The sequence below is a fragment of the Arachis stenosperma genome, chromosome 4, assembly GCF_014773155.1.
Source record: "Arachis stenosperma cultivar V10309 chromosome 4, arast.V10309.gnm1.PFL2, whole genome shotgun sequence".
In the NCBI taxonomy this organism is placed as follows: Eukaryota; Viridiplantae; Streptophyta; class Magnoliopsida; order Fabales; family Fabaceae; genus Arachis; species Arachis stenosperma.
This window is the reverse complement of record NC_080380.1, coordinates 5,545,358-5,566,532: the sequence shown is the minus strand read 5'-3', so window position 1 is coordinate 5,566,532 and position 21,175 is coordinate 5,545,358. Positions and strand designations below refer to the sequence as shown.

At 35.5% G+C, this 21,175-nt stretch overlaps 4 protein-coding genes across 5 annotated transcripts; 1 reads left to right on the top strand and 3 right to left on the bottom strand.

Annotated features, from left to right (window-relative positions):
- The first annotated feature begins 128 nt into the window (after positions 1 to 128).
- Positions 129 to 1,983, top strand: LOC130976128 (probable serine/threonine-protein kinase PBL23). Its single transcript, XM_057900894.1, has 5 exons — positions 129 to 306; positions 613 to 788; positions 881 to 1,070; positions 1,168 to 1,556; positions 1,657 to 1,983. The coding sequence occupies exons 1-5, from the start codon at positions 165 to 167 to the stop codon at positions 1,945 to 1,947; spliced, it is 1,188 nt and encodes a 395-aa protein (XP_057756877.1). The 5' UTR covers positions 129 to 164; the 3' UTR covers positions 1,948 to 1,983.
- Positions 1,984 to 2,235: 252 nt separating this feature from the next.
- On the bottom strand, positions 2,236 to 3,084 carry LOC130976129 (uncharacterized). Its single transcript, XM_057900895.1, has one exon. It carries the CDS (start codon positions 2,871 to 2,873, stop codon positions 2,532 to 2,534), a length of 342 nt encoding a protein of 113 aa, XP_057756878.1. The 5' UTR covers positions 2,874 to 3,084; the 3' UTR covers positions 2,236 to 2,531.
- A 766-nt stretch (positions 3,085 to 3,850) lies between these two features.
- Positions 3,851 to 11,854, bottom strand: LOC130976126 (phospholipase A I-like). The gene is given in 19 exon segments (XM_057900893.1): positions 3,851 to 4,787; positions 4,790 to 4,862; positions 5,421 to 5,510; positions 5,599 to 5,815; positions 5,900 to 6,368; positions 6,466 to 6,669; positions 6,855 to 6,993; positions 7,493 to 7,629; positions 7,724 to 7,916; positions 8,067 to 8,228; positions 8,433 to 8,554; positions 8,650 to 8,910; positions 8,993 to 9,155; positions 9,241 to 9,486; positions 9,572 to 9,778; positions 9,863 to 10,016; positions 10,101 to 10,179; positions 10,449 to 10,596; positions 10,998 to 11,854. Coding segments are annotated over 19 exon segments (3,948 nt in total). The 5' UTR covers positions 11,511 to 11,854; the 3' UTR covers positions 3,851 to 4,416.
- An 830-nt stretch (positions 11,855 to 12,684) lies between these two features.
- On the bottom strand, positions 12,685 to 15,685 carry LOC130976488 (N6-mAMP deaminase-like). 2 transcript variants are annotated; one of them, XM_057901360.1, is made up of 10 exons: positions 15,533 to 15,685; positions 15,368 to 15,438; positions 14,898 to 14,989; positions 14,762 to 14,821; positions 14,388 to 14,683; positions 14,201 to 14,270; positions 14,001 to 14,114; positions 13,843 to 13,909; positions 13,543 to 13,647; positions 12,685 to 13,401 (listed from the first exon to the last, which is right to left on the bottom strand). In XM_057901360.1, exons 1-10 carry the CDS (start codon positions 15,607 to 15,609, stop codon positions 13,238 to 13,240), a joined length of 1,116 nt encoding a protein of 371 aa, XP_057757343.1. In that variant the 5' UTR covers positions 15,610 to 15,685; the 3' UTR covers positions 12,685 to 13,237. The 2 variants fall into 2 exon arrangements, with proteins under 2 accessions (XP_057757343.1, XP_057757344.1); XM_057901361.1 differs by having other exon boundaries at positions 12,685 to 13,392.
- Positions 15,686 to 21,175: the final 5,490 nt, after the last annotated feature.

The following is a 21,175-nucleotide window of genomic DNA, read 5'->3' as shown; positions in this document are numbered from 1 at the left end:
TATTCTGGTTTTCTTCCAAGGCCTATTGCATGCATGCATATGCATGCAATTTGCTTCTGGGGGGTTGCTTGGTTAGTTATTTGGGTTGATCAAGAACTTTGTTCTTCACTGTTTGAAATAACAACCCCTACCCAATCACCAACAACAAATAAGGTTTCGAGAAAATGAGTTGCCTCAATTGCTGCAAGACTGCTGAGGTCGAATCGCCGTCTTACCGGGAAGCGTTGGCAGAGAGTGCAAAACGGAGAATGTCCAGAGGCTATATAACATTCAAATCATTAGCAGCCGCTGTGTCACTCAAAACAGGTATTTTGATCTGCCCTGTTGCATTTACTTCTTGTTTAATATATTAAAGAGCAGGTTAGAGGTTTGAAAATCAAGAAGTGGGGTGGTTCATGAAAATTTTGAAAGGAATTATATAATTATAATAAATTGATACTGCATGGTATTTAATGAATTTGATTTCAGAAGCCAGAGAGATTATTCCATGATAGCTTTTGAAGAAAATTTTTGCATAGAGTTTGAGTTATATAAGCATAATCCATGAAATGTCATGCTTCAAATGGAAATGTTGATGATCATTAATATAAATTACATGGACTAAAACTGCAGGTAGCAGCAAGCATAGACAAATCAATGAACAGATTAAAAAATATGGAGAAGTGAAGAATGATATCAAGGTGTTCACTTACAATCAAATTGCTGAAGCAACAGAAAATTTCAATTCTGATAACCTTCTTGGAGAAGGAGGATTTGGTTCTGTCTACAAAGGTTACATATGTGATAAGGTATGTATGATGTATCACTCTCTCAAACAGGCCTACAATTAATTGCATAATACAGGTCCTGAGAATCTCATGTTGAATATTTTGTTGTTCAGCATGTAGCAATGAAGCAACTGAACAGGCAAGGAGCACAAGGAACAAGAGAATTTTATGCAGAGGTTTTGATGCTAAGTTTGGTGAAGCATCCAAACCTTGTACAGCTAGTTGGTTATTGTACAGAAGATGAACATAGGGTTTTGGTCTATGAGTACATGGCCAAAGGAAGCTTGGAAAATCACCTCCTAGGTATGTATGTTGTGACCAGAAAGATAATAATTTTGTATCTTTTTCTCTTAACATGAACAAATAGGTTGCAGTACTGACAAGACTTAAATTATTGCAGACCTAGGCGAGGGTAAGAAGCCTTTGGATTGGCACACAAGGATGAAAATTGCTGAGGGAGCAGCCAGAGGGCTTGAGTATTTGCATAGCTCTGCAGATCCTCCGGTTATATATCGTGATTTCAAGTCATCTAATATACTATTAGACGAAGATTTCAATGCAAAACTTTCCGATTTTGGACTAGCTAAGATTGCTCCAAATGGTCAGGGAACTATCACATCCAGGGTGATGGGAACCTTTGGCTACTGTGCACCAGAATATGCTTCTGGTGGTCAATTAACCACAAAATCAGATGTTTACAGTTTTGGTGTGGTGTTCTTGGAAATAATCACTGGCAGGAGAGTAATTGACACTACAAGAGATATTGAGGAGCAAAACTTGATTGAATGGGTATGTAAATGCAATTTTCCTCTTCAAAAATCACATGTGATATTAATTAGGAGTCTTGGAACATGAAGCTTAATGGTTGCACTTGTTTTGAATATGGCAGGCACAACCTCTTCTCAAGGATAAGAAGCAGTTCAGTCTAATTGCTGATCCTTTGCTTAATGGCCAGTTCCCTGCAAAGGGTCTATTTCAAGCACTTGCAGTGGCAGCAATGTGTCTCCAAGAGGATCCTGAGAAACGACCTGACATGGACGATGTTGTAACGGCTCTAGCAATTCTATCAGCGACCAAGACCGACGAAAAAGATGGTGCTGGCGAAGCAGTAAAAAGTGGCAGGCATGTCGAATCTTTCAGAGCAGCAGAATCATTCAACAAGGAAGAGCAAAGGGGTTAGCTTCATTTACCACAAAGTAGGATTCACTATAACATTTGAGAAAACAAAGAAGAAGTTGCTGTACAAATATGAACTTCTTTAGGAATGCTTCTGTTTCTGTACCAAAATTCTAGGCTGTCCTTTTTTCTGTTCCTTCTTTTTTATGGGGATTGAATGAGGATATCCATTGGATTCAGAATTTTTCTTTTTTAAGTTCCCCCAAGTATTCATGTTTCTATTACATTTCAACCTTTGAATATCTGTTATTGAAATCCGAAATACAAAATGTAAGCTCCCGAATTACAAGATATTTGAAATTGATAATGAAAATTGACCATGCCATTCTTTTATTGTTTACTGTCCCATCCTTTCACACTGCTTACTCTTATCTGTAGAACACTCAGATTTTATATTAAATCTTGAATATGTAAAGCTAGCAGTACATTGAAGGCATGAAATAAAACACACAGGATCTAACAGTGAACATGGAAAGTAATAAGAGATAAGTTGCCAGAGTCTGGCAACACAATTTTGAAAGTTAACATGAATATGCTGCATTGCCACACACTATAAGAAAGTGAGGAACTCTTAAGAGAATCAGAGGCTCAGAGGTGAAAGTTGTTGAAGTCATTCCTCAGAATCCTGTAGCTGTAACCAGGAATTCTGTTCAATTGATTGCTATCAGCTACTTCTGATACAGAACAGATTTTGGGGAGGAAGAAACCACTTGTGCCTCTTCTCTTCTTCCTCTTCCATGTTGGTAGCAAGTCCCAGAGACTTGACCTGCTGGGCATGGAAAAGCTTCTGCAAGAAGCCATGTTCATGTCCAGAAAGTGTTGCTGAGGTTTCTGTGCTAACTCAAACTTGGTGAAGTATTCAATTTCCTTCCTCACTAGAGATCCAATGGTGCCCCTTGTGCCTATGGCAACTGGAGCAGGAAAAGCCATTTCCTTTTGGAATGGTAGTTAGTTATTGCACTTCATTCTGCATTGCTCCTTGTAATGCATAGATATATAGTTTGAAAGTGAGTGAGGCTTCTAAATGAAGCAAAGTGTGGTGATGGTTCTGCAACTAATTAATTTTCAATGTGGGAGCATCTTACCTTTGGATCTTGATATTATAAATATTGCATACTGAAGTGCTTTATGAAAAAGTAAAAGCATGAAATTTTCCATAATGGAGACATTAAAAAGTTGATACAGTCATCATATCCAAGTTTCTGCAACGAAAAAAGAAAACCAGCATGTTTTCAGGGCATGTGCTTTAACCCTTGAAACTTTTTATATGATTCTCATGGACACTGATAAGTGGTAGCTAGGAATTTTATTGGTTAGTGGTCACCATACATAATCCTCATATGAAAGAGGTTTTATTCTTTTGTATATTCCATAAATTCCTCTGAAATTAATGTACAGACAAATTTGAAAAAAATAAGAGCGCTCTGTGGTTCACTTTATTCTTAATCTGTCAAGTCATAGTCAAAGTTATTCTCCGCCTTTCATGCCTTGGCTACTGGAAAAAAAGCTCATCTTTCATAATCATCATCATCATCAACATTTTGGGTATCAATTCTATTGGTTTTATTGCTGTTGGTATCTTCGCTCCATTACTAGATAATCATATTAATCGATCACTAATATAAAATAACAAGAACCCAAAATATCTTTTAAAGTGAAGAGGTACATAAGTAAGGAAATAATGACCTTAAATTAATAACGATTATGGAAGTTTGACTTCTTATTGCATTTTCTTTTCTTCCTGCCATCAGGTGGACAAGTAGCTAACGAAAAATGTTATATTTGCCCTTCCTCAATTTCTTACGTTTTTATTTTTATTTTTTTTAATATTCTATAATATTTCTTCGATCACATGAATCTGAATAGAATCCAAAGGAAAGTAAAATTTAGTATCCTGATCCATAAGCGGAGGAATATCAATCAGCTTGGATTGTTTTGTAAAATATAAATACAAGTAGTTTGGTATAAAGTTCCATATACTAAAAAAAAAAGGTACCTCCAACTCCAATGAACACAGATTATACAGAAAATACAATTCCAGCATTTAAATTCGAAAAAAAAAAAAACCTCTCTGAAACTTAAAAATGCTTTATCTAATTATCTAGACACACACTTCCATTCCTAAACCATTTTTTACCCTCTTTTAACTCTAGAGTACAGTACAGTGAACTTTACAGATTTCAGTACAAGGCCATCATCCACAAGATGGTTAAGGTGGGGATAAATTATTTCTCCAAAACAACTTGTCAGGGAGCAATCAGATTCCCCGCATTCAGCTGAGATCAAATCTTAATACCATAACAACAGAACAAAGGAAAAAATGATACATACTACATCCCTATCTCATGGAGTAAAGAATAGACGATGCACATCCTCTACAACCCTCAAAATCCTCAGAATAGGACATCCGTTGTAATTCTATAAGAACAAGTGTTTTTTTGGTTTTTTCTCTCCCTTTTTTCAGGCGAAAGAGTTATTGTATGTGAGGGAGATGGCACACGTACCGTAATCTCCTATGCGAGGCGAGAGCATGTTCCAAAGCAAGATGGATACCAGCACCCTCCCTGAACAATGAATCATACAGATGGCAAACAAATTGAGACAGTTCCACTTCATCGTCATTCCAAAAAGGCAAAGGGCGGTCACCATTTTTCTCAGCATCACTATCTTCCCAGTCACTTAAGGGACTGTCAGGTGCAGTGTCATCATCTGCTTCATCCTCTCCAATTTCGAACTTGCCATTATTTTCCATCACAAACAATTCCCCAGTGCCATCAAATGTAGCCAACTGACTTTCAGGGGGTTCATTTGAAGGGCATATGACCGCTTTTGCACCAGAGTCCAAAACGCCTTAATAAGAGCCTGAGTGGGTCCATATGTACCTGTGCAAATGATGATCCTGTCCCTCCAAGCTCCAACCTAGGTTATTTAAGGCGTCGGTTAAAGAATGAAATCAGGAATGTCATATATTACATTTCTTTGAATGAAACAAGATCTCCACACAGCTTGCAAACTCTTTCCCACCCCCATGGAAAAAGTAAAATGCTTTGGCGCAAGGGATAGAAGATATTTCGTTTTTCTTTTATATTAATATAAAAGATATGAAATTTACAGAAACTCTTCTGCATGAAACCGCAAATATGGGAAGCAAAATTCTGGTTATAATTGATGCTAAGAACATCTACATGCTACAACAAAAGGGAAGTTGTCACTGTTGCTTCTCTTCAATCAAAAACAGTGTTTCAAAATTAGAAGATCAATTATTTGAAAAAAATAAACTCACAAAAACAAAAAAGGAGGCCAAAAGAAAGGTTTTGAGTAAAATAAACCGGACCATATCTCACATTGATAGTAATATATTATCATAAAATCATACTATAACCAAACTTCTTAAGCAGTAGAACATAGATTCTATTATAAATCTCTAAAACACCAAGATGATGGAAAGACAGATCTGTACAATATGTAATCACATACCATCCATCGAACATCCTCAGGTGTTAAATGCATAGAAGGGACTGTCCTGCGGAACATGTAGGAACTTATTTCTTGTTCATCTTCCAAAACCTTCAACGAAGATAACCAAACAGCTTTTAAATACATGTAACTATTTGAATAATAAAGTTGTGAAGAATATAAGGGGAAGAAGACATACCATGGTTTGGCGGCTTAAGTATCTATGGACAATGTCTCCAATTTGGAAATGGGGCTTAAAGGCAACCAACTCCGATATGGTAGAAATATTGGACAAGAGAGATGCACCCTTTCTGCGGTGGCTCCTCATTGTAGATAACAAACTGCATTTAACACTTTGTAGAAATTTCTCCGCATGTTCTCCAGGTTCAGCCACCACGAATACATCATTTTGCCAACTGAACAAATAGTCACCACTCACAACATCACCTTCCATCTAATTGAATATAAATATATATAAGCAAATATATATAAGCAAATACCTCACAATTAAGCCATCTAAGTCATTTTGAAGGGCCAAATGTATAACGCCCAATTGTGGTGAATTCTGCAATCTCTCATGCAATGATTTGACAGGTGCCGACAGCTGTCTAAGTCCTCGGGGAGACGCTGGAGGTGATGAAGCTATTTTCCCTGATGGGCCATCTAAACTTAAGGGTGGAACCAGATCAATCCGTCCAATCCTCTGACCAATATCAGGACTATATACAAGTGGACTTGAAGGGAAGCTTCCTGTAAACAGAGGTGACACAAATGGAGTAGCAAATGTTGTTGTCAACCCTGTCCTTACAATATGAGACAAACCCTGCATGAGTGATAATCGTATCCCGCTCCGAGCACAAAATGACTCGAGCTCTCGAGCATGGTGCACTGATCTTCCTGCATCAGGATTATGTAAAGCTTCCACAAGTAGTACATTTCGCCTCCACCCCAAAGCAGGGCCACTAGCACCTGACAAAGAAAAGTGAAAAGAATCTTAATTTCGGAAATGAGAGATCAGTACCAATAGTGAAACCTCGCATGATAGAAAGCAAGTCAACCACAATACCTTCATTTGATTCCCCAGTCTTGGATACTTTAGATCTTATATTCTCGAAAAGCTTCTCTTCATGCTGGAAAGGCAGAATCAATCTCTCAGAGAGATTTTCAAATGCCAGATGATTCTTTTGTATATATTCATCAACTGCAGACTCCAGTTTCATCCAGACAGTTGGATCCGTCTCATCAAGTTCCATATCACAACGTTCATCAACTGCAAGACAAAGCACAGACAACTAAATTTCTTCTGAGAATATAATGATACTTCACTATCAAATAAGGAGAAGAAAGTTACACTTCAACGGTAAAAAGAAATTTGTAGCAACTTGATTCAAATAGAAATAGCTGAAGAGAAAAAGAAATATTTTTCAAATTCCTCAATGAAAAAAAATGAAGTACCAGGATTGAAACGAAAATACTGTATCTCAGGAAGCATAGGCAGCAGTGTACTTAAAACTTCCTCAACCCGCTCAACAGAGCATGCACTCTCGATCAATACCTGTCCTGTATCCAGATACCGCCAACCCCCTTTCCGCACCTACCAAAGCAAATACATATGATAATATTCTAACTTGAGCTTCAAAGCCAATCACATATCTCCTGTATTCAATATTACTAGACTATGTTAAAATTTTCACATGACCTTAATAATGTGTAGGTTTTCACTAAGGTGCGCCTAACTTAGGTGACACCCAAGGATCTAATTAATGGTGAAAATTTTCACATGACATTTTAATGTTAAATTGTCGAATGAGACAATCCAGTCCCCTATAATACATAGACCAAACTATAAAGTCCAGTGTAACCTGACATTTAAAAAAATAAAAAATAAAATCAAATAAAATCAAAGAAGTAATGTTATTTAAAAGAAGAGTATGACATTACAAAGGGCATGGAAGGAGAGGAGAACCTCAAAACAAGATATAAGAATCGACAACTACATCAAAAAAACACAACAACAATAATAATAATAAAAGACATTTCTAGATAATTACACAACATGAATGTGGAACTAGCATACAGAAATGAGTAGTTACCTTTGTTGGAATAGAACCACACCCTAATGAAACCAGGCAATCAATTTTTGTGTCAGGCCACAGAAGCTGGGCTTCTCGTATGGCAAAAACTGTTGGATTGTTTGCCACTATTGCACCATCTTGCCAGCGATTAATATCTTAAGGCACGATGCAAGATGAAAAGATTAAAAAGTTAATAATGGAACAAATATTTTTGTAATGGAATGTAAACAATAGCAATGCAGTTGGTACCATCTGAAAAATCATCAAGATAATAAGGCGCAGCAGATGAAGCTCTGATAGCCTGCCACACTTGATGCTTACAGCTTCCAATGAACGCACTGCGCTTAGAGCCAACTGGTGCACCTGTTGAAGAAGGAGCCAACAAGGTTACCCCTGAACTTTCTGATGTCGTAAGAGCCACCTCTGGTGTACCAGCAGGATACTGCATTCAGATAATAAAATTGTACATGTACACGAATGTTTATGGTGAGAGAGAGTGAGAAATAATATATTAGTAAAACATACATGAACAAGCTGTAATTTTATGATCATCCAGCAAAACCATGGAAAAGAAAAAATATTAGCCTCCCACCTGATAATTGCGGAATATGAAGGGCTGTCCAGGCATGACGCTCACCAGGGTTGATACAACAAAAACTTTTGGCACATTTTTTACAGCAGAATCTATCATTAGATCCCCATCCTCATCATCACACAATTCTTTCAATAGACTCTCAAACTGTTCGGCACTGTGCTGCAAAATAATAATTCATAATTCAAATTTTACAATATCTTTTTTCTAAAGAATATAACAAACCGATAATGGAAAGCATAAAACTTAATCCTAAACTATACCATGTCATCTCAGAATTTCCAAGATACATGCTGCTATCGAGAAAAAATAGAGGAAGTTACAAAAGCATACGTTGAATATAACAAGAGAAGATGGCATACATACTTTTGATCCATGAACAACGACTCTAAAACTCTGTGATGAACTCTTATATAGTTGATCTAACTTTTCTTTCCAGGTAGCAGCTTCATTATCCTTGGGCACAGGTTCAGCAAAAACAACCTTCCCTGGTTCAAATGCCAGTCAATATTTCACTTAATATTGAAGGGGAATTTATAGATCAATATGTAATATTCATGAGAGTCCTAAGGAGCATCCTCACCAAGATTTTTGTATATATCTTCACATTGTTCCAAAGTCATCAACTTAATCCCAAGGGCAACAGCCAGCATTCCACCCGTTGATGTGCCACATATTAAATCAAACAACTCATGTATTTGTTTTCCAGTTCCCCTTTCAATTTCCTTAAGCATTCTCACAGTTGCCAGACCTTTCATCCCCCCTCCATCCATTGAGAGTATGCGGAGTCCTTGCTTCGGCACTTGTCTCCCTCTTATTGCACGTCGCAGATTCTCATTTTCTCCTACAAAGGCATAAAATTAAAAGAGCTGCCCAATAATCACATAAAACTTTTGGGAAAACACAGATACATCATAGAGACAGACCAAGAATTGCCAAAGCACGAGCAGCAGCTTTATAAACACGTGGCTCAACTGCAACAGTCAGTCGTAAGAGAAATTCTCGCAAGCTCTCAGAAGTAACAAGTATACGACGATTCTCTGGACAGAAAGCCAAGTTGCCAACAGCTAACAGAGCTAACCGTTGTACCTATAGAAAGACAAACATAAAAAATTAATGGACGTGAAATTAATCCATTAGACTGCTGGCTATGACCAGATGCTAGAAAACTTGCCTCTGGATCTTTATGGGCACACAAATTTTTCAAAGATTTCAGAACATCCTTGTTCAACATCTTCTCAGCTACAGCATCAGATGCGAAAGCCAACTTCACCACAACTTGCAATACAGATATTACCTCTTCCCGACCCATAGATTTCATAACTGTTCCAATGGGTTGCATGATATCTGCTTTGATCAGCTGCAGTGCAACAGACACATCGGAGGCAAGAGCTGAAAGAGCATAGCAGGCTTGTTCAACCTGTAATATAATAAGGATGGTCACAATCCTAAAAATGGCAAGATATTATTAACATATTCTGATGTCTAGAACCATTGAAATATACCACATGATGGTTGTCACTACTTATCATGCTAATAAGCTGTCTCACTGCATTCTCATCTTTGCCAACAACCACTCTATTTCCTACATCTTGCATTATCTTTGCAAGTGCAGAGGCTAATAAAGGGTGATGACAAGAAGAAAAACGGAATATAAGAGAAAAGAAGGCACTGAGTTTATGCCTAGATGCAAAATACGAATTGTTTTCCATCTGCAATGACCAGAAAAGTACATTAGCTGAATATTCAAAGGGTTTCAAGAGAATAGTCCAGTTATTTGTTATAAAAAAAGCCACCTCTATTTGCACATTGATTGATCTCAAATTATCATCTGCCACAATCCTAATATTTGCAACTGAAAGGTGGCGAAGTTTGACGAGGGGCAAAATTTCAGGAAGAAACTCCAGAGGATTTCCAAATAGCCTGAGCACCCGTAGTTCCGCCATAGCCCTGTCATAACCATAGGTAACAATAAGGTCTGCAGAATATAAGGAGTGTAAAGTATTTTTATATTAAATGGTCATGTCCAAAAACCTGAAGTCAAGAAGTGGTCGAACTAGCTTGTTGTGTTCCAATGACAACTCCTCCAACTTAACACACTGTCTCAGTTCAACTGCTCAAAAAACTAAAAAATCAGATACATCACCCAAAGGTCTCAGTTACTTAAAGGAAATATCTAACCAGCATAGAGGCCACATTGAACAGTAAACAGTACAAGCTACGCTTTCCCAGTTAGAAGCATCTAATTATCTAGTATATCTAGTGCAGTAGTAGAAGCATGGCTTGTTACTTTATGCTAGTCTTGTCACCCCGTGATTACTTGCTATACTTATTAGGAATTTACAACCCACACACACTGGCAATTCTCACATGAAAGCTTACCAGGCACAGAAATAAGCATGTTGTTGTCAACTCTGAGCACTCTTAAGCTTCTCTGCTGACCAAGATCAGGAGGCAAAACTGTCAGTTTGTTGTTGTCAAGAATAAGTTTTTCAAGATGTGGCAACTGAGTAAGCTGTACTGGAAGCACCTGTGCAAAAGCATGCATTGATCCAACTCAAGTGAGTTCAACTTCCAACCAACTCAAAAAAATTGAATCACAACTAAAATACCAGGAAAATAAAGAAGCAACAAACAGAATCACACAATTCAAGTCTTCCATAGAGAATTCCTACAATTTGGAAATCATCCTCCATACCACATTAGCATCTTAAGCTACCAGGTTCACAAAATTCCCTTGTCAGAAGTTACCAGTCCACAATACGATGGGACTGTATATCTTCTTAATCCCAGGGAAAACAAAATCACAAGCCACAAAAATATCAAAGCACTCGATACCTTACGACCAAAGAAAAGCTACAACTGAATTTTCTCTTACACAATATCACATAGGTTGCGAAAATTCATTCCACAAAAAATACAAAAGCTCACCGACAAACCACAGCCGCAGAGACTAAGCACCGATACACTACTCCAATGGTCGCCACATCCAGCAACCCCCTCGGCCACCGCCGGCGGCGCAGAGGAGGCCAAATTAGACCGCAGAAGCCGAATCAGAACACTGGTGCCATCGCTGTGCTGCCCCGAGGCAACAGCCTTGCTCATCGTGATGGCCCTGAGCGGTTCCCTCCTCTTCAAAACCTCCATGTTCAAATTCACGCCATCGTCGTGCTCCTTCGGCCTCAGCTCCACAACCACGGTGTCCTGCGGCAACGGCAGAGCCACCATTAGCTGCGACTGGAGCTTGAGCGCCGTCTGATCCTCATCCTCCGACGCCGACCATTCCAGCTCGATACGGAACCCTAGCTCCTGCTCCTGCGGTATCAGTGAAGAAGCCGACGCAGATGACGTGCGATTGAGAGCTTCTCGCAGATCGTCGGTGCCGTAGTTGAGAGTGAGGTGGAAGATCTCGGAGGGCCTCTTCCACCCCAATCCCCAAGACATTGTTTCGAATCTTCAGCTATGGTGTCATCGAAGTATCGACATTCAGGTTCTGCCAAGGATCACGCTCCCTGAAGAACCGAGAATGAATCGAATGGAGTGAAATCAGGAAGCAGGGACTCGGAGATTGAACTGGGATTCGAAGTGCGAATGCGATCGAAGCTATTGCTGTGGAAATGTGAAGATATAGAAACTGCAAGCTTTGTAAGGTTTAGACGGAGATCGAGGAGGAGGAAGAAGAAGAAAGAAGACGACGGTAAACGCGTTGTCGTTTTCTTTGTTTGAAGTAGACGGCGGCGTCGTATTTACTTTGCTTATATGAAATTCAGAAATTGTGCTAATGTTTTCCAAATCATCATATCGTTATTGCAAAATTAATTTCGAGTCTATATACATATCTAAATTAAAATTTAAATATAATTATTCAACTCCAAATAATTTAAGTTAAATAAGCTTATTATTAAGGCGATCAAGTTTTTTAATGTCAATTTATCAAAGTCGAGATTTAAAAGAAAAAGGGTGTTATCCCACTTGTAAAAAAATTATGGGACTTTGAAGTGTATTTTTTATTTTTGGTAAATTAACAGAGTATATAAAATTATACTACCTAAAAAATAATTATAATTATATTTGACTAATCTGATGTGATTAGAATGATATTGTGTTTTTAGTGATTTAGGTAGATTGACATATTTGAAGGATGCAGCCATGGTTTCCGTCTTTGACTCATTGGCCACCATCCACCGACATTGGTTGAATTTTTTTTTTTAATAAAAAGAATAATTTAGAGAATCTCAATTTGAATTAGGTTGATCACAAACTATGATTAACGTTTAATAATCTCGATTTTCCAATTGAAGCTGCATAATGTTCTAAATTGTGAATGAAGACTTTGACCACCTTGGTAAAATTTTTAAGAAAGAAAAATTATGAATATATTACATGTTATATGATTTTGGAATATGATTACAATAATATAAGTATCATAAAACTTGCACTGAATTCGTTGACAAAAAGAAGGGAAGGGTTGTGATCAATTTATGGTTGTCTTCTTCAATGTTACTTTAACCATTTATTTACCCGTGTGAAACCTTAAATATTGCTTCTTTATTAATATTCTTATTCAATAAATCCCACTTATAGAATTAAAAGTGGGAGATTACACTTTATTCTCTTCAATGACAAAAAAAATAGAGAAGATCTATTTCCTATAGTTAAGCCCTTTAATTTTCTTTCCACATTCCAAAGAAACAATTGAGAAAGAAATGCTATTCATTAATAATCCACGTTTGGCTGTGGCTATGCTGTTTTATGGTCTGGGTTCTCCATCTTTCATTCTCAACATAAATGTATTTCATGATTAACTTTGATACAGGAAAAATAAATATAACATTATAATAATCATTTTACTGAAAATATAACTATAGTGGTTGTATTAGATTCTTTTTTCTTCTTTTTTGGGCTGGGATTTTTTTTCCGTTCATGCTCATGATATGTTTTTGACGGCCCAATCCACAAAGGTTGGCCCTTCTTTAGGCCCAATATATGTTAGCAAAAACATCAAATCTATATCAAAATCATGACAAAAAAAGATATTGCCAGAATATATCTTATCTCTAATGACATGATTGAATAGTGATCACTTTAACAATGAATCATTAATTTATTATCGTAAAGGACTAATTTTAATATCTACGTCAGAATAACTAAATCATGGTAATTGTATTAACCTATAATTCATAAGAATGGATTTTGTTCTTATAGACTCCCATAGTTTTTGCAACTGAATCGAAATATTTTGTTAAATCTTCCTTAACTTGCCTCTCTGCAAATATTAACTCCACAGCATTTCTTGATAATTCAAACGATTCCCTCTTTCCCAGCCCTGTAAAGACTTGCACGTGCAAGTTATCAAAGAATAATTAAAAAAAAACAAAGTCAAAAGATAACTTTATCTGAAATTAATAACTTGAGATTTGATAATTTGACTAAATTGCCATATAACAATTCTCATTTACAGTTTCTGAAAACCTACCGAATGCATCGGCAGCAATCTTATATTCCTCCGAGAGACTGGTGGAAAACACGCCGGAGTCATCGGTGCAGAGGACTACGGGATGTTTTGTCTTGTACAAACCAACTGCATCATTATATATGTTAATTGCAACATAATTTTATATTAAGAAAGTTGATAATTAAAAACAGTTATATGATAATTTAGTTAAATTTATCAAATTATTTAGTAATTATCTAACTATCAACTTTATATAAAGTGAACTATCCATTAATTTTCATCTTATTATATAAAAAATTTCATGGTTCACTAACCACCTACCAAAATGGTGAACTTGTATTGATCGAACCGTCAATGTCCTAATGTTTGACGTCAGACAGATTTCAACCTGAATAAAAAAATTCAAGACAATAATAATCTTCATAGTGGCAATATGCTATACAGAAGAAAATAAAAGGTTTTTCCAAAGTCGTAACTACCGGAATCTTGGAAGACTTGAGGATTTCCCAGTGTTCCTTTTCGAAGCAAATTGCATGGCCAATTCTCTCAGGCTTAAAATCAAGCATCTGGTGAATCTCCTTAGGATTCGGTATCTGAAAACAAAAGCATACATTGCAGGTGAATATAACAGTTAAAACTTAAAGGAATCACAATTATGATCTTCAAGAGTGAAGCTCACCTCGCCACAATGAAGAGATACATAAAGGCCTTGATTGCGAGCGAATTTTAGTGCCGGCAAATAAGTATTCCTAAAAATAAAAAATACAAATTTTAAAGGCATCACCTCTTATGTATAAAATTAATAGTTGAGAATCGTTAAATAATTTAACTAAATTATCATTTAATAACTCTCGCCTATCAATTACCAGTCACCAACAAGTGGATTTCCGGAAAGGTCGATTCCGACGACGCCAAACTGCTTCATTTCAAGTGCAAGCTTGACGGTTTCCATGGCTGCTTCCGTTGTCTCCCTCCGATCAATGCTCAGCAGAAGCCGAACATATATTCTTTTTCTAGAACTTCCATTGTTAGGACTGAAAAGAGTTCTAGAATCTTCTTTGTCTTGTGGAATAAAATTCACATCTACCGAAGTAACCGACCTTAGACCTTCTAATACTGCCTCAAAATAGGAACCTTTGGTCATTCCTATGGCATCATTCCTCTGCATAGAATCAACAAAACATTTTCAGTTACCAAAATTAATTAATATCAATAACTGAAATTAAGTTATTTTAATTACCTTTGGAGTAGTTCGTAACTCCAGGTACACCACATTCTCTGACGCAAAATCTTCAATCACCTTTTTTTTTTTTTTCAAAACATTCATAAATCAGTATCTTATCATTTTTTATATGGAATAGAAATAATATATATACCTCTCTGGTGATTCTTGTAAGAATAGCATGATCGGTGGTAAGAATGCGTATGAGGTCAAATAACTGGAATACTTCTTTAACGGAGCGATTATCTACAAAGGCATGATAATTAATAATTAAAAAAACTGAATTTTCAGGGAACCAAAAAAGGGACACAAAAAGCACAAAAATGAAAGCAGTTAAGTTGTCATGTCATGTTTTAATTTTCTCTTGAAAGATATAAATAATTTAAAATAGATTCCAATAATGCAACATGCAAGAATGTTAATAACTAACTCGGAGATATGCCTTTTTGTCTCTCACTATGGATGCTCTTGTCAACAAAATTGAGCTAAAAGGCTTACACACAATGCATCAAGAATCAAAATCAAGTAGGAACATAAAGAGGTTGTGCTTGTCTTTTAGGAGCCAAAAAGATAAACAATAATAATAATAAAAAAAGGTTATTAATTAATTATATATATACATACACTTCATGATGATATGCTCCACTTGAGAGAAATTTATAACACCCTTTTCACCTAAGGCCTTTGTGAGTTCTCTGCAAAATAAATGAATATAGATAATAATAAAAAAATAAAATAAAAGGATGATGATGAACAATTTAGAACATGAGATTTTCTTCATATACATACAGGAGTGTGGAGTCTCTAATGGATCCATTGAGATGAGCATGCAACTCCACCTTTGGCATTGACACCCACCACTCCATGTTCTTGTTTGTTAATTAATGAATCTCACAGTAAGAACAAGAATGGAGAGAATAATAAATGAAAGTGCAGAAAGAGATGGAGTAATATGTATATTGAAACGGGGCTAACACTATATATATTTATAGAAAAGCATCTGTACTAATTAACAGCTAACACCCACTACTAATAAACTCTTGTAACTATATATCTTTAGCCTAATCAGTAATTATCATTTATTTTCTTATTCTTTCTTCTTAACGCCTGCTTCAAATTTTAGTAATACAAAAAGTTTAATTATTATTTAATAATTCTTAATTTATATTTTTAATATTAAAATATTTAATTTTATTTTATTTATTTAATTATTAGATTGAATTTTATATCAATGAGTTTAGTATTTTTATTTTGATATAATAAAAAATTATAAATATCTTATAAATTATTAAAATTATTATAAATAAAGTGATAAAAAGTGAGAAAATTTTTTTAGTTTTGTGATAAAATCATGATAGAAACAAGTGAAGTTAGGTGATTTTACTTTTTATTATATAAAAAATTAAATAAAAATTTGAATGATTTTTTTGATTCAATTTTTAAATTATAATTCGAGCAAATTAGATTGAGTGAGTCTATTTTTTGTTATATCAAAAAATTGGATAAAAAATAAAATAATTCTCTTTATATTTCATTTAAATTTATATTTTTATTTTTATTTTTATTTTAATTTATCTTTTTTACTCCATTTTAATTCTCGTCTTTTGTTTATTTCTTTTTCTTATCACTTCTTTCAAATGTTGTTGATATAATCATTTGTTATTTACCACTTCTCTTGATATCTGTTCTCCAAGTTGGATCAATTATTTCTTTCTGAAATCAAATAAAAATTTCTATATTTGAACAAAAAAAAAGTCATAGTAGTATATATGTGACTAATGATGCCTGCTATTTTATGGTGCATGCGGATTTAGTTTGTCGTATATTTAAAAGATATAATGATAACTTAATGTATTAAAATGTAAGAACTTAGTTATTTAATATAATGTTTTCTTTTATTTACTATGATACTTTTAGAAACATATTTTATTAGTAAAAATTATATATATAAAATTTTGTTAACATGTATTTTAAAGTCATTTATTAAGATTATTATTATTAGTATTAGTATTTAATTAGTATCGTTTTTACAATATTTTCTCTTAATAAATACACAATATATATGTATCTAAAACTTAAGTTTTGTAATTTTTATATGTAGATTTTTTTATTATTAATTTTAATATGTATTCCTATAAAAAAAATGTTAACAAACTTATATCTTTTATAGCATAAAAACCATTTTTTTAAATTTTTCTTTCGCCTTTCATCAACTGTTTTTATTGTAAAAATAAAAAATAAAAAAATCACATAATATCATAATTTTTTTTAATTTTTAAATTATTTTTGTAATTTATGTTTTTTTTTAGATTTATCTATCTTATGTTTCAATAATACATTTTAAAAAATAATAATATAATTTTTTATATTGTTAATGTATTAAATACATTTAACATTTAAAATAATTGTTTAATAACTTTTGATAATTATTTTTATAGTATTTTTAAAATATATGTTTAAAACACATGTTGCCAGATTTTTTTTTATGTTTATCCTAGGGTATCTAGCACAAAAGAATAGGTTGATACAGGAAGATTGTGTCATTATTTATTGTGTCATTGTATTGACTTGGAATCTCAGACTCTGTGGGGAACCGAGTGAATGTTTAGTGGGTTCTAATGTCTATTGTCTCATGGGGGGGCCCTCTCTTCTTTTCATCTCTCATTAATTATTATTAACCATTCTTTAATCTTATAGTTATAGACCATACACTACAATAGTCTTTTTTGGAAAGCTATAGTTCTTGTAGGATTACACATTTACATGTTCAAATTTAACAAAACTTTGTCATCAAGTCATCAACAGAGTGTGTTATGGTCTTTCCCAGAGATTCGTATCTTATTATTTGACTAATTTTTATGGAGCTTAATTTATTACAATTGAATTTAACAATTAAGTTATTGGATTCGTTTAGAGATTATTAGTTTATTAGTTCACTTAAGTAAGTGTCAGATGCAGTAATTTATTTGGTTAATAATAAATTCTTAAATGAATTTTCGAACCATAATAAATTAATTTTTGACATGTCAAGTTAGAGAATATTATAAAAACAAAACAAAAAATAATTGTACAATATAAAATAATGTCTAGTAACTCTTATTTTTGATAGTATGATAAGAGAAGTGTATGAAAAATGTTGTGAATCGATCGAAGCAACTATACACTCACAATGGCGAATCGAAACGCTTGGCAAGGCTCAAAGAAGAAGAAGAGGTCATTTATGTTTGATTCACTTTTTGAACCATCTCTTCATCTACATATATTAACTTTTTAAACTATATTATTACAGTTGGAACGGCAAGGGAAGAGAGTTGGTAGAGAAGAGTTGTAGACCTTAACACACAAATGACCTAATGGTTCCTATCTCCATGATGCAGCTCGAGCTAATGATGTAAGTAATGTGTTGAGAATCGTTAAGTTGTGTTCTCATAGGTTTTAGTTTTTAAAATTGTGTTGAAAATCTATGCGGTTAGCAACTAGCTAATAAATACTTATGTTTGCTTATCCATGTGTGTAGGAAAGAATTATGAAGATTGAGCAACATGATGAATCCTATATACTGTTGTCTCAAAATGATTCGCTTGCTCAAACTTTCGGAAAGGAGCACTCAAGTAGAGTGCGTGGCATGGGTTTCGGACCGACTTCTAGTCAAATCTTCGGTATAAATTTCCATCAACTAAGCAACGTAGCTCAAATAGGGGAGACCCAAAAGATACTGCTTGAACTACAAATTGAGCTAGCGGCCAAAAAATTAAAAAGAAAGGCAGTGAATGATGAAGTAGTAGTTGAGAAGACAAAAGGCAGGCAATAGAGGATGAGGTAGCAGTCGAGAAGACAAAAAGACAGGTAATAGAGGATGAAGTAACAGCCAGAAAGATAAAGATGTAGGCAATGTAGAGTACTCTGAGATATATCATTCAAGGACAAGGTAGAAAATTGCCACTAGTTAGACGTCGCTGCATTGATGAATTCATTGGAGGGACAAAGTGAAAAGTAGATCTTAGGATTGATTTTTTTTAAATATACAATTTTTTATTGTTGACTATGCAACTCTTAGTAAGAAATACATTTTATTAATATTTGGATAAATATATGAATTTGCTTTAAAATTTTGTTAATGTCTTTTACCCATCAATTTATTTTTTTAGATACAAAATAAATAAAATTTGTGATATTAAGAGAAATTCAAAAAATAACAAATAAACAAAAAGCAATACCTAATACATTCAAATTAAAAAAAACGTTGATTGTTGGTAAAATATAATATTTTTGTGGCCATTTAGCCGGAAAAATAGCGGCGATTACAAAGTGACAAAAATAAATTCAAAAATACTGAATATTAGATAGAGGCGGTTAGAGCCAAATAAATTTAAAAAACACAATGGTTCTTAAATAACAGCGGTTCATGATTGTTGGTAAAATGACGTCGAATTTAAGGTTGGTCATATAAAATTGTCGCTAAATCAACTAACACTCTTTCTTAAATTTGCTGAGATTATGTCAGCGATTCATTACCACAAAATCAAATCTCTACATCCTAAATTGTAATATTTGTAAAACTGTTAGTATGTCGTTTTATAACAGTTAAAAATCACTGCAAATCTATATAAAAAAAAAATGCCGCAAATTTTTGGTTCCCTTTGAGCGTGTCAATTGTACTAGTAAATTAATTATCATATTAGATTATTGAAGATCGGCTCATTAATTAGAATATGGAAAAAAGTTTGGTGTATTATGAGAAAATGGAGTTATAGTGTGTATTACAAATATGTGGACGTGTCAGATGAAGGGGTAACACGCAGGGGGCGTGGTGCCTTCAACACGCAGGGGGCGTGGAGGCTACGTGGCACGCTCTGATTGAGCCACGTAAGCAGCACGCAGGGGGCGTGCTGAGTCAGCACGCAGGGGGCGTGCTGAGTCAGCACGCAGGGGGCGTGCTGACGTGGCGGAAGCTGGTTGGCCCGTTTGCTGCACGCACGGATGAAGCGAGTATGCAGAATATGTTTCAAATTCACCGGCAGACTTATATGAGACACCCACAGATTGAGTTGTATGTTGAGTTTGAAGCTGAGGAGCTAGAAGCGGTCCAAAATGATATAGATGTAAATGATGATATAGCTGCAGTGTACGAAGGTATGAATAGTGACAGCGAAGAGGACTTCGAAGCCACTTATGAAGCCGGCGATGAAGATGAGGATGGTGATGTGGAGTGGGCAGCAGTGGAGAATGTAGTGGTTCGTCCCTCGAGCAGTCAACCGATGGCGTTCCACCTTTTATGTGTGAGTTGGATCTCGACGCCATGCATGCCCCCGAGTTTCCGGAATATGCAAACAGAGGTACGTTTGACTAAATACGAAGTTTTTGTTACTTTATACTTGGAGTGTGCAATAAACGATGATTTTGGCTTTCTGTAGGTATTGCTGATCCTGAGGACGGAGAGTTCCGAATTGGAATGGAATACAGCTCTAGAAAGTCGGTCGTTGCAGCAATTAGAAGTTTCACTATCTAGAGGAGTTGACTATGATGTGTTTGAGTCTGAGCCACAGACGTTCTATGCAAATGCAAGATGTACGGGCGTGGATGACTGGCTTATCCGAGCCAGCTTGATACGGAGAAAGGTTGTTGGGAGATACGCAGATACAACGGTAGGCACACGTGCACCATCGGCTCGATTTCACAAGATCATTCAAAGTTGGACTCAGATACGTTGCTGAGGCTATAAGGCCCTTGGTCGAGTCGGACCCGTCCATCAAGGTGAAATCTATAATTGCAGAAGTCCAGTCAAGGTTCAACTATACCATCAGTTATCGAAAGGCTTGGTTGGCAAAGCAGAAGTCAGTTGCGCTCGTTTTCGGTGATTGGAGGAATCCTACCAAGCATTGCCGTGGTGGCTCTCGGTCATGGTGCAGAAGATTCCTGGTTCAGTTGTCCAAATAGAAACACCACTCTACAACGGAACGAGGACACAATGTAAAAATACTTCATCGTGTATTTTGGAGTTTCAATCCATGCATTAGGGCATTCAGGCATTGCAAGCCCCTGGTTCAGGTGACGGCACACCCTATACGGAAACAAAGGTACACTTCTAGTCGCTGTTGCACAAGATGGGAACCAGAACATTGTGCCTATCGCCTTTGCCTTGGTGGAAGGTGAGAGCTGATGCGTGGCACTTCTTCCTCAGGATCTGCGAACGTATGTTGTTAGAAGACGGTGTGGGTATGATCTCAGACGGCATGAGTCAATACGGGCAGCATTAATCGTTCCGGTGGTGACTGGCAACCTCCAAGAGCATGGTGGATGTTTTGTATAAGACACATCGGCAGTAACTTCTTAAGGGCATTCAAAGTCCCTCACTTGCAGAAGCTTGTTGTCAATATAGGTATTCAAGAACGGTGGAGGAGTACAATACCAACTATAAGAGGTTGGAAGAGC

Bases quoted from the DNA above. Each gene is read 5' to 3' on its own strand.
- LOC130976128 (XM_057900894.1), top strand. From the start codon at position 165: ATGAGTTGCCTCAATTGCTGCAAGACTGCTGAGGTCGAATCGCCGTCT. The intron at 789-880 runs GTATGTATGATG...TTTGTTGTTCAG, and splicing joins AAGGTTACATATGTGATAAG to CATGTAGCAATGAAGCAACT. The intron at 1,071-1,167 runs GTATGTATGTTG...AAATTATTGCAG, and splicing joins CTTGGAAAATCACCTCCTAG to ACCTAGGCGAGGGTAAGAAG.
- LOC130976129 (XM_057900895.1), bottom strand. From the start codon at position 2,873: ATGGCTTTTCCTGCTCCAGTTGCCATAGGCACAAGGGGCACCATTGGA.
- LOC130976488 (XM_057901360.1), bottom strand. From the start codon at position 15,609: ATGGAGTGGTGGGTGTCAATGCCAAAGGTGGAGTTGCATGCTCATCTC. The intron at 15,439-15,532 runs GTATGTATATGA...TTTATTTTGCAG, and splicing joins ATTAGAGACTCCACACTCCT to AGAACTCACAAAGGCCTTAG. The intron at 14,990-15,367 runs GTATGTATATAT...ATGCCTTTGTAG, and splicing joins GGAGCATATCATCATGAAGT to ATAATCGCTCCGTTAAAGAA.